The following is a 13,532-nucleotide window of genomic DNA, read 5'->3' on the forward strand; positions in this document are numbered from 1 at the left end:
TAGGTGGTGGTGTGGTCAACACAAATGTGTGAAGTCAAGCTACAGGTGACTAATTGAAAAACACAAAACCAATTTGCCTCTGAACTATAATACTGCTGTCTAGCGACTGCTGCTTATTTCCCTCCGTGGATGGAGGCTTCTGCTTCAGGCGCAATACACAAAAGTTAAGAGGGGGAAAAAGATGTTTCACACCTCAGTTCCAATTAAGGTAGGACGGATATACAGGCTGGCATCAGTCGAGTATGGGACCCACTCCTTCTCCACTTCCACAAGCTTCTGGATGCACTCTAACAGCTCATTCTGGTCAAAACACTGGGAATGAAAAAAAAAAAAAAGAGAAATAGAGCCTGAGTAGAGTCTTTATAGATTCATATGCTAAGGGGAACACTTCATCAGGATATGTAACAGTTACAGTTCACAGAGGTTCATAGGACTACATCATCTTCCTTGAGTTCATTTCTTACAGAATTTTAAGATCCCATGGTCTTTGCCTTTTTATATAGTACCCTGAATGCCCTCCTGCTACAAAACATCCTCCTGAGATAGCAAAAAGGAGGCCTTGACCCTTCTTGCCTCCAAAACACACGTAGACAACTCCCTGTGCAGCCAACACCTTCACTTTGGCATGCCACAACCTATGGCACTACCTTTTCTGCAGAAGAGTGCTTTGGATTGTAACTCAAGGGGCCCACTGAGTACCCCAGTTTTACAAAGTTGCAAAGTTCTTACCGTAATAAATCTAATAAGCACAGGAGGAAATTCACTGATTGATATACAACTGCTAACAGCAGCATTAAGTTGCTAGCATGATCAAAAATGAAGGCACTCAGAGGCTGAAGGACTTAACTAAAGTTCAGCTGTCTGCATACAAATACCTGCAGAACAGTGCCCATCCCTCAGAAATAGACTGTGTACATCTGAGGCAGTAGGGAGACAACAAAGAAAGCCAAACACTGTTGTGGTTTAAAAGAAAAAATAATTTCAAGCAGTTCCCTTCACTGAATAAGATCTCTTAACAAACTTTAACTGTACTGTTCAAGAGTTAGAGCATTTGATAAAAGTTACACTACTGTGAAGTTTCAGAAATTTGCACTCTGAAAATAAAAATACACTCTGATTTAAGAAGAATAAGATGCCTTGGCTACATACTGGCAGAGATGCTCGCCTTGCTGACCGCACCATCCTGTCCATGTTGAGGGTTGGCCGGAACAGGCGGATTTTGCCATCCACTCCCCGATAAGCCTTCATTCCTTCAAATAACTACCAAGCCAAAAATGAGGGAAAAGAAATCAAATAATAATTGAGACATGTTATACCATGTTGACCTATGCAAAAGCAGAACATACCCTTTTGGAAATAAAAGAACTTCACTTTCCTGCTCACATTACTCAAAGCATAAATGCTAACTAGTTAATCCTTGTAACACACTCCCGTGAGGTAGTATTATGAAGTTTATATCACAAAGATGACCTGCCTATGCTTCAGATCTATCTTTCTCTGTCAGGGGACTTAATGATAATAATTTTTCTCATAAATTAGTTACAGCAATTAAAATTTGTAGCATGTGTTTGACTTAACTATTCCCTCACATCATGATTGATAACTAAGGCTGATCCAAAACAGTATTCTCCCTTATGGAAAAGATCTATAGAATTTAGTTATGTATGTTAATAATTTTAGGGGCTCTGTCAAAAATGCATTTTGGTAGGAACCATAGAATAATATAATTAAGGGAACTCAGTTGCAGTTCTTGTTGAAGTTGTAGTAAAATCTTGGTCACTTATTTCCCCTGTATAGACCTACACTGTGAAAGGGGGTTTAGCTAGCATGAGAGACAGATGTGTCAGCCCTACACTAGAGAAAGAATGCATTAAAATGTTGTATCTATACCTTACAGGAAACTTAAATTAATCATAACTATCCCATCAAACTGCAGGATCTGATGACTGGTGTTGACAACTGATTTACCAGAAACCCTTATCCCACCAGTGCCCTCCCAGAAGAATGTGCTACAGCATCTCCCAACCACTGCAAAACACATATGCCCACAAAATATCCATAGTTATTTTCAGATACAGATTGATGATTTTCAGTTATAGTTACAGACAGAAAACACATGCATTATATAAGCTCACATTAATATATACATATATACAGGTATTATCTAGATTAAGTATTAAAGGAACACTTATGCTTATAGACAAGAATTCAGATTTTTAGAATAGATTTTCTAAAACATTTCTTTGCACATTAAATTTCAGTATAAGTTCTGTGAATTTAACTGTATCACTGCTGTCAGTCTCCTCAGACTTCTCCTCCTGACTGTTCCACAAAAAATGGCTGGAAATACATTCTATGGATTCTCTTTTGGAAGTTTACATATGCAGGTTTTTTATTTGGAAAAAAAGAATCCTGTATTTGTGTATAAGTGATTTTAGTAGAATATTTAAGGTTTCATTATTATTAATTCTAAAACATTTTCCCGTAAGGATCAGTGAAATGCAATGCTAGAAAGCTTTTGTGCAGTCCCATGACAGAGCTAGGTCCTTCCACATGACAAATTTTAATTGGGTTGTAACTAGGTTGCAGGAATCCCGACAATTTTCCTTAGGCTACATGCCAACTATGTACCAGAACCGGAATTAGAACCCAGAACTTTTTGCCTTCAAAATTTATCTTATTCCTATGGCAATGCCAACCTTATTAAAAGCTTTGTACACAGTTTTGAAAGGAAACTGTTCTGAGGATAGACATTGTACCTACAAGAAAAAAAATCTGTCTTTAATAAAGGATGGCATAGCTGGTGATATGGATGATACTTTGATATGATTTTTACTGGGACAGTTACTAATACCACATTTCTGTAATGCTACTTTCTTATCACAGAACAGTTGTTTCCCTCCCACCCTTCTCCCAAACACATTTACAGAACTTTAAATGAGAGGGAAGAGGAAGGAATGTTACTACTAAGATTTGATCAATGGTTTAAGAGAAGTAAGAATCACATCATTACTGAAACACAAAGCCTTCTCAAGCTGATAGATCTTTTTCTCCAAAAAGAAATACTTTTAACCTTCCAGAGCTCAGTAAAACCTTTCAGTCTTTAAAAAAGGAGACAGTGATGTGTTCCAGAAATGCTCAACTTGAATAAAAGCAACTGCTGTTGTTGCTTGATGGTTGGTTGCTACAGTGGTGTGCAAATAATACTATCCGACATCTGTACATCACAGGAGCTGGATCTGGAGTTCATCAGATCCAAACTATCACACTGCATCATGAAGGGCAAGGAGAAAGGGGAGGGAATGCCAAATTCATCATTTTTATTATACCCACTGTGTATTCATTGAGCCACAGCATTGGCACCAGATTCTCCTCTGTCTGTCCTCTTGGCTAGAGGAAACGTGATGCAATATGGGTAAAAGAATAAAAAAAATGGAAAAAAAATAAGAGCATATTCACATTAGCAATTATTTCAGACTGGGCCAGAGGCCGAGCATTAAAGCAATATGCTATTAAGAATGAAATATAGATTTGGGACTCCAGCGTGGTTTCTTACTTCTTGGGCAAATCAAGAGCTGCAACCTTTGCCACAGAGGCCGGTTGTAATTTACACAGGACCTTTGGAGGCTTGGTGACTAGATGGGGAAAAAACATCAACAACAAAAAATGGTGAAGGCAGGAGCTCAGGGGCAACAAGCTGGGAAAAGCTTGAGCCTTCCCTTATACCAGTGATTAGAGAAAAAAAAAATAAAAAAAAAAAAAAGCACAAGCAATTCCACTAACTTCAGTGGAAACACTTCCACCTACTCAGAAGCAGGAGGAGAAGCAGGCTTCTGTTTCAGCATATGTGCCCTACTGAGGCGCTCACACAGATGTGAGTATAGACAAAGCTGCTCTGGAGACACAAAAGGCAGCTTTAGGCAGTAAGCAGCTAAGCACGGAAACTGTAACCACGCTGGTTTCCGACTTAACATTTCACTTTCCAAAGTTCCTTGCTGTATATTCTCTGTTTAAATACACTTCTATATGCTGTATGCATCAGATCTAGTTTGGAGCTCTCCAGACTTGCTCGGAGTTGCAAACAAGCATCTATCTAGTCTGTCCTGCAATCCAAGCTATGAGCCTTTGAAACAGCTTAAAATAACATTCACAAAGGTCCCCAAATTAAATCTACTCTTGAAATCTCACACAGTCTTATCCAGTGCTTCATTAAGTTACATCAGAGATGGTAACTGGACCAATACACTATCAGTGAACTAGAATGCTTTCTCAAATGAATTTGTCACCACACAAGAAAGGCCTGACCTTCACTAGGCTAGAAAGTTAAGTGAGCTGGAATCCACAGGCCAGAGTTGCTTCTGAGTTATACGAACAGAAACATAACCCTTTTGTTAATAATGAAATTATTCTGGAAGGACATCAGTTAACAAAATAAAATGTAACTCAGTACTAGTAAACTTAAGACAGTAATAGTCCTTGTATAACAAAGCTATGGCTTCAAGAGCTAACAAAACAAAATAGCAGTTTCCAAATCGATTCAGTACTTACCTCAACAGCATAGTGCAGAGACGAGGAGGCTGGATGCAACGAAAGGTTCTCAAGCGGCTTAATATAAGGTTTCTCCCATCCTGAAGCCAAGGACCACTCAATTGTCAGCATATTGTCAGTGAACACAGTTCCAAATACCAAACCACTGGGGTCTGGTTTTTCCTTGAAAGTTGTAGCTGGGTTGATAATCAAGTCTGAAGCCTGAAAGAATATGAAGACAAAAATGAAGTGTGTAAAAAGAATTAGATTGATTTAAAAATTATTCTGCATCAGCAACCATGGGCAAATGCAGTATTTTATCTGCAGGAACATTTAATGACAGAATTATTAAAGACAGCTAGCCCCAAAGTAGCTAGCAAAATATTCATATTGTGTATGCACACATATACACAGTGCTGCATATACCAGAAGTAGTTAGCATATTTTGCAGCACTGTTAAGTCGAGGAAGCACTATAAGGTGTAAAACCAGAAAATTAGCAGATGAAAATTTCTTGGACATTTAGATTAACAAATCCATACAAGTTCCAGAAACACCCAATTTCTGTATCTCAGAACATAAGCTAATAATCAGAAATTAATCCCCCTCTCAACTAAGTAGGTATGTTATTCTGATTTTCCTTTAATGCATAAAACCAGTGTGAGAGATCAGAGCCAGCAGTCAGGAGATTACTTGGGTCACACTAACTTGTTCTTCTGCATTCATATTTTCCTAGAAAGATCCTATTAGCAAAGAAGGCTAAATGTTTCCGTGCATGACTAACTGTAGAGACTTTCTCCTACAAGCCATGACTAGCTGCAGAAATGCAGCATAGTTTTTTGTACTGGTTTTGTCTGAGATAGAGTTAATTTTCTTTATAGTAGCTCCTATGGTGTGAATCATCCTAAAGAACAGCAGGGGAAGAAGGAAAGCAAGATCACTGGCATTTCACTCCCCTTATATACACAGATAGGGGCTAAACAACTGGAGAGCGCTATGAAGTTGGCAGTCTTGATCCGTCCTCTCCATTCTCTTTCTATGCCATCTGAGCATTTAAACTGTGCTGGTCAGAAGCAAGGAAGAATTCAACAACAAATTGTTTTCAAAACTCCATTTCCCTTCCTCACATGACTCAGAAAGCATTGACCTTTATTACAAACAACTGAATGAAATTGTTCTTCTCTATGTTGGGTACATATAGAATAGACTGCAACACAGGTAGTTCAGACTATTGTTCAAATGATTTGCACATGCACTAAAAAGCAGTTCTGCAAGAGGTATCACTCACTTTGACTTCTCAGACTCAGCACACATTTTGCAAAATGAGAAAAAAAATTAGTCCCAAGCTCTTGAAAAAGAACACATGCACCCCTGTCTCCATAAACATGATTTTCAAGATGTTTTTAATGAACAATAGCCTAATTTTTATTGATTGGTTGGTGGGGTTTTTTGGGGTTTTTTTTTCTTAATGGCTTAGATGTGACATTAACTTAGAGCTGGAGCACATGAATAGCTAAAAGTGTGTTTTAAACCATCTCCAATTACAGCCTTGTCTAGATATTACAGTGCATTAGCCTGGTTGAACTAATACATAATCTGATGAAACAATTACTCTTCTTAACTCTTTATAGTACTCTTTATCCTGCTGACAGTGAATGCTCCAATGGGAAAAGCACTACTTAATGATGTCCTGAAAATAAAAATTAATTTCACCTGACAACCTCTTATCATATGCTTTGGGAAAAAAAGATACCACTGAAGAGGGTGGATCAAAATAGAAGTCACAAAGGAGTGTTTGCAAGTATCCACAAGGCAAGACTCAGCTCAGGTAAACACTTATGCAGGAACAGGATGTCAGTGGGGCTCAAGCAAGGATGCAGAACACAGTTATATCCTTGGTTTTGTCTCTGGACAGAATCAGAGCTTCTTAAGAACTACTGACAGTGACATTGGCAGCTCTCCCTGAAGTCAAGGCTTCTGTCTCATCTCAGGTCATTTTCATGAAGGCAATTATCTTTACAATAAACTGGCCTGAAGAATTATCATTTGAAGTCTCATCCCTTAAAACTCCCATCAGTGTGCTGATTTCTGCTTTTATGCCTCAGTTTGCCACTTCCACAGTTCTGGTAGTACAACTAGTTAAAAGGCAGCACTATAAAACAGTTTGCTAAATTCATCAGGGTTAACAAATAGCTTTTACTTTAAGGATGGGGCCGAGATTCAAGAGAGCCTTGGACAAAGTCTCTGGCATGTGAATGATAATTTAATAAAACCATGATGATCAAATACAAGCATGTTATGCTTGTTATGCTCTAATGGTTAATACAAAGAGAGTCCCAGATCCAGAGTCACTCCTATGCTGGCTCATTAGAGATAAGAGGTGGGCCAAGCATTCACTCCTGCAAGTTCAATAAAATGGGTACTCCTGTGTGAATGGCGATCACACAGCAGTGACTATGGCTCAGAGCAGTAGCCCACACTGCTTAGCTCTGAGCCCCAAGGATTGGGGGCTTTCTGCAGTCACAAATGGAAATCACTGGACTGGATTTCAAGTTGAGTCACCTGAAGGCAGAAAGCCTAGAGAGGTAGGTAGCTGTGATGCTTATCCAAAAAAGAAGCAAATAGTTTCTGGACCACAGAGCTTCCTGGAGCTATGCACTCTGAACAACGAGCCCACCTGCTGTTTGTCACCTCCTTCAGCATTTAGGGAAACCAGCTTTCATTCAGGCATTTTGCAAAGACCTGATTCAACGATATCAGGTACAACGCTTGACCAATAATACTTCCTTCAAACGGTAGGAACACCCTGCAGAAGACCTCAAATACAGGCTAAACAGCACAGATCAATAGGGCAACAATAATTAAACAGCCAAAAAAGGCAATTTTCCTTATCCTTATAACCCTGTCAAGCTCTTAGGAGATGCATTTAAGGGTTTTTTTTTTTTTTTGGTCATTACTTTCTTAAGATCCTTTCTTAAGGCTCTTCCCCCTTTGACATCATTCAACTGTATTTTTCTCCCTCTTTTTACCAAGAAGCAAGTAGTGCAAGTTAGCAGTGTGCAAAATCACCTGAATCTTTTGGAATCCCAATGCTTTTTATGTCAAGACACCGTCAACCACTGCAATATATTGATTCTTTTTTTTCCATGGAGGGGGATACAGTGGGAGTGTTGGAGAACACATCCTTGCAGTATTCTCTCCCACAGTGTGGTCTGCAGCACGATGTAGTGCCAGCACCCTCAACATCTTCTAGGTCCCTGAGTAATGAGACCCCATACACAACATCTCACCTGGCTCACAGACCCTTTTGGCCCCAAAGTCCTGTCCCAACATTTTGTGGTGCTGTTCAAACAGCACCAGCAGGAAGGAAACCTCTCAGAACCCACACAAAGAGAGCAGAGCCAGGCCAGGTGACGAATATCTGGAGTACTGATTAAGTATCAATTCCTAATACTTTAATATCATTAATATAATTTTTAAATTATCACAGTGCTACCGTGGTATCACCTTTGACCTTTATAAACTGCAATTTATTCCTTTCCCTTGTCAACATTCTCCCAGCCCTGAAAACAGCATATTAAGGATGCATTAGAGACTGACCTTAACACCCATTCAGATCTTTGCTGTTTTTATTGCCAATACAAAGGGCAATTTTCAACTTCGTCTGTGTTTTGCTTGCTTTGTTTATCAATGTGTTCTCAATCTCCTGATGATGCTGCCTAACCCCATCATTAAACTGTAAGGAAAACTGGTAGATTCAGGAACAAAAAAAGAGAAGGGAGATAAAGAAACTGATGTGGCACACAGTCTATTAAGTACAGCTATTCAGCCCCTGTTGCCTAATGTAAAATGATAAAGATGTAGTTCCAGCCCTGCAAACTCTCCATGTCAAAGCAGTGCAGCATGTACAAGATATGTGTGCCTAGGTCCCAGCCCAAGGCACTCCAGTAAGAAATAGGAAGAAACAGATTGTCCTGCCTATGGTAGGCAAAAGGGGGTGGCGGTAAAGCCAGCTGGATACTGTTGATTTTCAGGGCTTATATGGCAACACTACACCTTCAAACAGCCACTGTCTTGACCAGACACACTTTTTTGAATAGTCCCTCATCTGTAAAGTGCCTGCTGATTTCAGCACAACTTCTTCAGAGAGAAGCTTTAGCCAGCTCAAGAAAAGAAGATATATTGTGACCTCCTGAAACTAAAATTCATCATTTGATCAAAACAGATCTTGTCAATTATGAGCTAGGTCAAATTAAAAGTGACATGCTGGTCAGTGTCAATTTTAACCAAAGCTGTAGGAAGACATTCTGGTGCCCCAGGTCAAGATGTCAGTTTAGTGCTTATTCTACCCAGCATTTGTACAGCCTTAAGTGGATTTGGAGCTGACAGCAACCTCTGGCCAGAGCTGCTACTTTCATTATTACATTCCTACCTTTCTTACCCTAGAGGGCTGTCTCAGGTAGGAGCAGATGGAAATTGCATATTTTGTCCTACTCTTTACATCAAATTTTGCCAATGACTTCTCAAATGATCCTTAGCTGTGGTTATTTTCACTGCACTGAAACTACAAGACCATAAGCAGTAGGTTGAGCATCTGTAACAGGTCTAATTCATTTGACATACCCAAACTTTTCTAAACACTGTGCTGGGCCAAGTCTTTCTATCATTTACTTGAGTAAAAACAGAACTGACAGCCTCAACTGCAAAATAGCTTACAAGTTACCTAACTATAACAGCAAGTTTCAGCAGAGATCCTCAAAATATTAGCATCCACTCAGTGAGACTGACTGTAATCTATTCTGATGAAGTAAGTAACCTCCCTGACTTCTAGTCAAGGTGATTCATTCAAGATCACAAAGCAACTGCAATTACTGTTTTCTATTACTTATGCTGAGTTTTGTAAGCATATCCTAGGAAAGATCAGGACCTTCTGATGTGATAACAGACATGGAAGCACAGGCAAAATTTAATAACTTGCTTTGCCCTTGCACTTGTGAACAGCAAAATGTTGCAATAGCAGAGCAAATTTTGAGGAGACAGATTACAAAGAGCATGAGGAATTACTATAAAGGGGAAAGGTAACAAAGCATAGCCAGGGCAAGTTGGAAAGAACAAGGCTGGGACTAGACAGAATGGTTTTGAGGAGAGCTCCAGGGATGAGGATGTCATTTTCCTGACGTTCAACGGCTGTGGCAACCTTATCATTGCTTTTGGGCCCTCCACAGCACATGCATCTCTATCCCAGGAAACCTGCTGGAGCAGCTACTTTTGCACACCACCACCTGCCTGGCCTCCTGAATCTGAGGCTCCTCCTATATGACAGACTGGGGAGAAGAGGTTTGCACTGCCAAAGAGAAGCAGTGGTAGGGAACCAGGCTGAAGGAAGTGGCTTGTTAATTCACCTTTGGAAGCTAAAACCCTTTCTTCTCCTAAAAACATTTTTGTTTTGGCCTTGCAGCCAACAAGCAAGCTACCACCTTTCTCCTGTAACTCATTCAGCTCCATCGCTTTCCAGATGTTGAGCTGCAGGTGGCAGAGGATTGCCCCCACTTTCTTGCTGACCTGAGCAGTGATTTTAGCCGTCAGAAGAATCTCATCCATTAGATATTCCAGTCCAGCAGCCTCATGCAGCAGGGTTCAGGCTACTATATGTTGTACATAATTGCTCCTGTAGAGCAGCTTATATGAGCAGCCCAGAGGGAATTGCAACCTGATCCAGGAAGGGCCTTCACCACATGGTCCTGTTTTCTGTAGGCAGACATCATGAATCATGCTTAACAGCTACTAGTGCACACAGAAAAAAAGGCTTGTGCCAAACTATTGCCAAACTCTGGGTGGAATCAGGGATGCCACACCAATTCCTCCATCAGTGGCATCAGAGCTGACAGCAGCCTCGCTAAGCTATGCAATTAGAAAGTAGGAAGAGCTTATGAAAGCTGTGTGTGGTGTTAAGGCAACGGGTACTTTTCTCCTCTGTTGGGACAAAATAAGCAATCTCCTGTTCTGTCTGTTCCTAAACCCTGTTTTAGAAGTAGAAGTGTTGAATACTGCTGCAGTAGATGAAACCAACTGCAACCTCTTCTAGCAGGTGTTATTTTTGTCTAGTTTGTGTGCCTTACTACCTCTCAGTTCTATCCACTAATCACTAGCTGACACTACAGCAGCATCTGCTTGAGTCAGAGATTTATGCCCTACAGATCTCAGGTAAACCAAGGTCTGTGGCTTTGTTTCTTTTCTCATGCCCACCTTCTTTGGAAAAGACTGCTAGTTTTCTGGGACAGAGACCATTGTTTTCTATATAGGGCTAAGCCCTGTATGGCTTTGATCACAATAATAAAGTCTGCAGTAGAAACAGTAAGAGCTCTATCAACTCAAAACAGAATAAGACAGAGTAAAAGAAATTCTTAGAAATCTATTACTAGCTTGTAAGTATAAAAAGTAATGTTAATGTAAGATATCCTATAATCCCTTTACCATCATTACAATTTTAAATTTACAGCAGAGCCTGAGGCTTGAGAATGGAAAGTGTGCCAAGATATAATAAGATTTGATCACGAAGAAAGCCCTAATTTTCCTACTATAAAAAAATAAACAAAATATAATAAAATATCTTATACAACCCCGGGGAGAATACCCAGAAATCTTTCAGCTTCCCTGAGACTTCACCTGAGAATATGTTAGCACAAGTAGCTGGACTCAGGCCTGGAATCATTGCATCTGTTTGACTTTACACTGGGTAACAAACCACAGAACAAATGATAAAGCAAAAGGAAGTCAAGGCTCTGAGTCAGTTGTGAGTCAATCACGGAAACAAGAGAAAATATGGCTGGAAGGACTTTGTCTAGTCCATCTTCTGCAAGGCATCTAACCTAAACTGTTCATAACAAGTATTTATAAAATATTTGTCAAACCAAAGAATGAACTTCTGTTACACTCTCCAAACAATGGGAAGAAGAGGAGAAGGGCACAACATACTGTTGGCTTCTTTAACCTTTTCTCTGACCTGTCGGATGCTCCAGATGTGATGCAGGAATGTTTGATTTGGAGCAGCAGGCAGGGAAGTAAACCTGCTCTGACAAGACAACAGATTAGTGGTTGGAATTGACATAAACATCTTACCTTAGAAAATGAAAAGGGCACCTAGGGCAGCAGCGTGCCTGAAAATGGAGTCTGAAGCTCCCAAAAGTACCAGAAGGGAAATAAAGATGTTGGAAAGCTACAGTTCAGCTAGGCTGTAGAAAAAGCACTGAAGAAACCAATCTTGCCCTACAAAACACTCAAGCACATGGATAATACATAATATCACTGATTTCAGTGGTACTAACTAAATTTTAAGGGTTTTTCCATATGTTGTTTAAATATTGGCCTGCAACAACTCCCACTGATTTGATCCAAATCATATTTAAGTTAATCAAATCCCATTTAAGTTAATCAAAACCTCTTCCTCCATCTTTGTAGAAATTTGGATTATAAGGGAGGTAAAACTACCTGAATCTTTGTAGCCTCACCCATGTCTACTGTTTCAGGAAAATTTAATAGACTAGTAACTGGGGGTTTATGTCCCTTACTCATTGGTCTGTTCTGCACTGACACAAGTTTCAGAAGATACATATTTTTAATTTTAAGACAGATGAAGGGATGGAGTTCCTACAGGTCTTAATGAAACCTTCTACCTGACATTAAGGAAATCTTAAGGAAAGCATTTAATTTATTTTAATGAGGTCTAGCTCCTCTACACCAGCTAATGGTATTTTCAATCTATGAAAACCAGTCATCTAGTATCTCATCTATCAATGAATTATGTAAAACATTTCAAATATGGCTATGTCTTTAACATATAAAATACCAAGATGCTGATAAGACTGTTAAACATATGAACAGAAACTGGACACATTACTGCATTTTGGCCCTATAAACTACTTCGGTTTGCTAACAGCTATTCCGGTTAACTAAGTGGGGTGGTCAGAAAGTGTAAATAGGGAGGAAGTATGAGCAGGCTTTAATGCAGTCATTGCACTGGACTGAAAAACACACTGCTGTAGCTCGCTGTTACTGCCGGTCAAGTTAGCTACATAAAAATCCTCTTTGGCCATGCAACTGCACTTCATGTCTGCAGTGTAGATACACCTGCGCTTTTGATTAGAAAGAAGCAACTCCATACAGGGAATCATAGACTGCAATTCAATAATAGCCCAATTCGTTGCACAGAAAATCCTCTCATGGACTCATGATCAAAAATTTCTATAAATACAACACTAGGACCATTCTTCACTAATGGAACGCATTAAATAATTACCCTGTTCATATTATTCACTATTAGTATATACTGCTGCTTCTCAAAAGATCTGACAGCTTGGTTAATGCAATTCCTGATTCTGTGATGCTCCTTGCCTCACAACCACTGTATTTCTGCATTGTAGCATAAACACAATGTTCCATTTTTAGAAAGAGTTTGCCTGAGAGAAGGTTTGAGCCTAACGCAAGCTGAGGGCTCACACTGGCCTGTGACAAAAAAAATGGAATAGAGAGATCGGTGACATTTCACCGATACCACATTTTGGAACAGTGGCGCAGTGTTTTAGATGTTCAAATAATGCTGTATGAAATCAAAACTAATAAACTTGGTCCACAAAGGTTTAAGAAACTACTGTCTCCTGGTTTGGGAAACATCACTTCTATTTCACATTAAGAAAGTGAAACAAAAAATGAAATATTTGCGTCTAAGCTTTTCTTAAAAAAGTAGCCATATTGAAGGAAGAAATGAATAGCAAAGCTAAATTTCAGACAAACAAGTTGGAAATATTTTGCCTAAGTAGCCTGGCTAGTCACAAACATGTTATATGGAATAGCCGAGAATAGAATCATAATCTCACACGTCCAAGTCCTGAGCAGTTGCAGTTAAATCTTCTTACCTTGATTTTAATAAGCTTGCAGACATGCAGGGGGGTGGATTCTTGGAATGGAGGCATTCAGAATTTAACATTTCATATGGAATTTCAAAAGCTT

General features: G+C 39.5%; 1 protein-coding gene across 2 annotated transcripts in view; it reads right to left on the minus strand.

The window, feature by feature from the left end:
* The window catches only part of BCAT1 (branched chain amino acid transaminase 1), a 66,179-nt gene that overhangs the window by 25,141 nt on the left and 27,506 nt on the right, over positions 1-13,532 (minus strand). Inside the window, exons 3-6 of one of the 2 annotated variants that reach the window (XM_032986229.2) lie at positions 4,549-4,749; positions 3,334-3,390; positions 1,150-1,260; positions 193-312 (exon numbers count right to left, since the gene is read on the minus strand). In XM_032986229.2, the coding sequence (XP_032842120.1) occupies positions 193-312; positions 1,150-1,260; positions 3,334-3,390; positions 4,549-4,749 (489 nt within the window). The remainder of the gene's footprint in view (positions 1-192; positions 313-1,149; positions 1,261-3,333; positions 3,391-4,548; positions 4,750-13,532) is intronic. The other variant, XM_009971420.3, reaches the window with a different exon arrangement.

This window comes from Tyto alba, unplaced genomic scaffold (assembly GCF_018691265.1).
Source record: "Tyto alba isolate M040663 unplaced genomic scaffold, T.alba_DEE_v4.0 Super-Scaffold_21, whole genome shotgun sequence".
Lineage (NCBI taxonomy): Eukaryota > Metazoa > Chordata > Aves > Strigiformes > Tytonidae > Tyto > Tyto alba.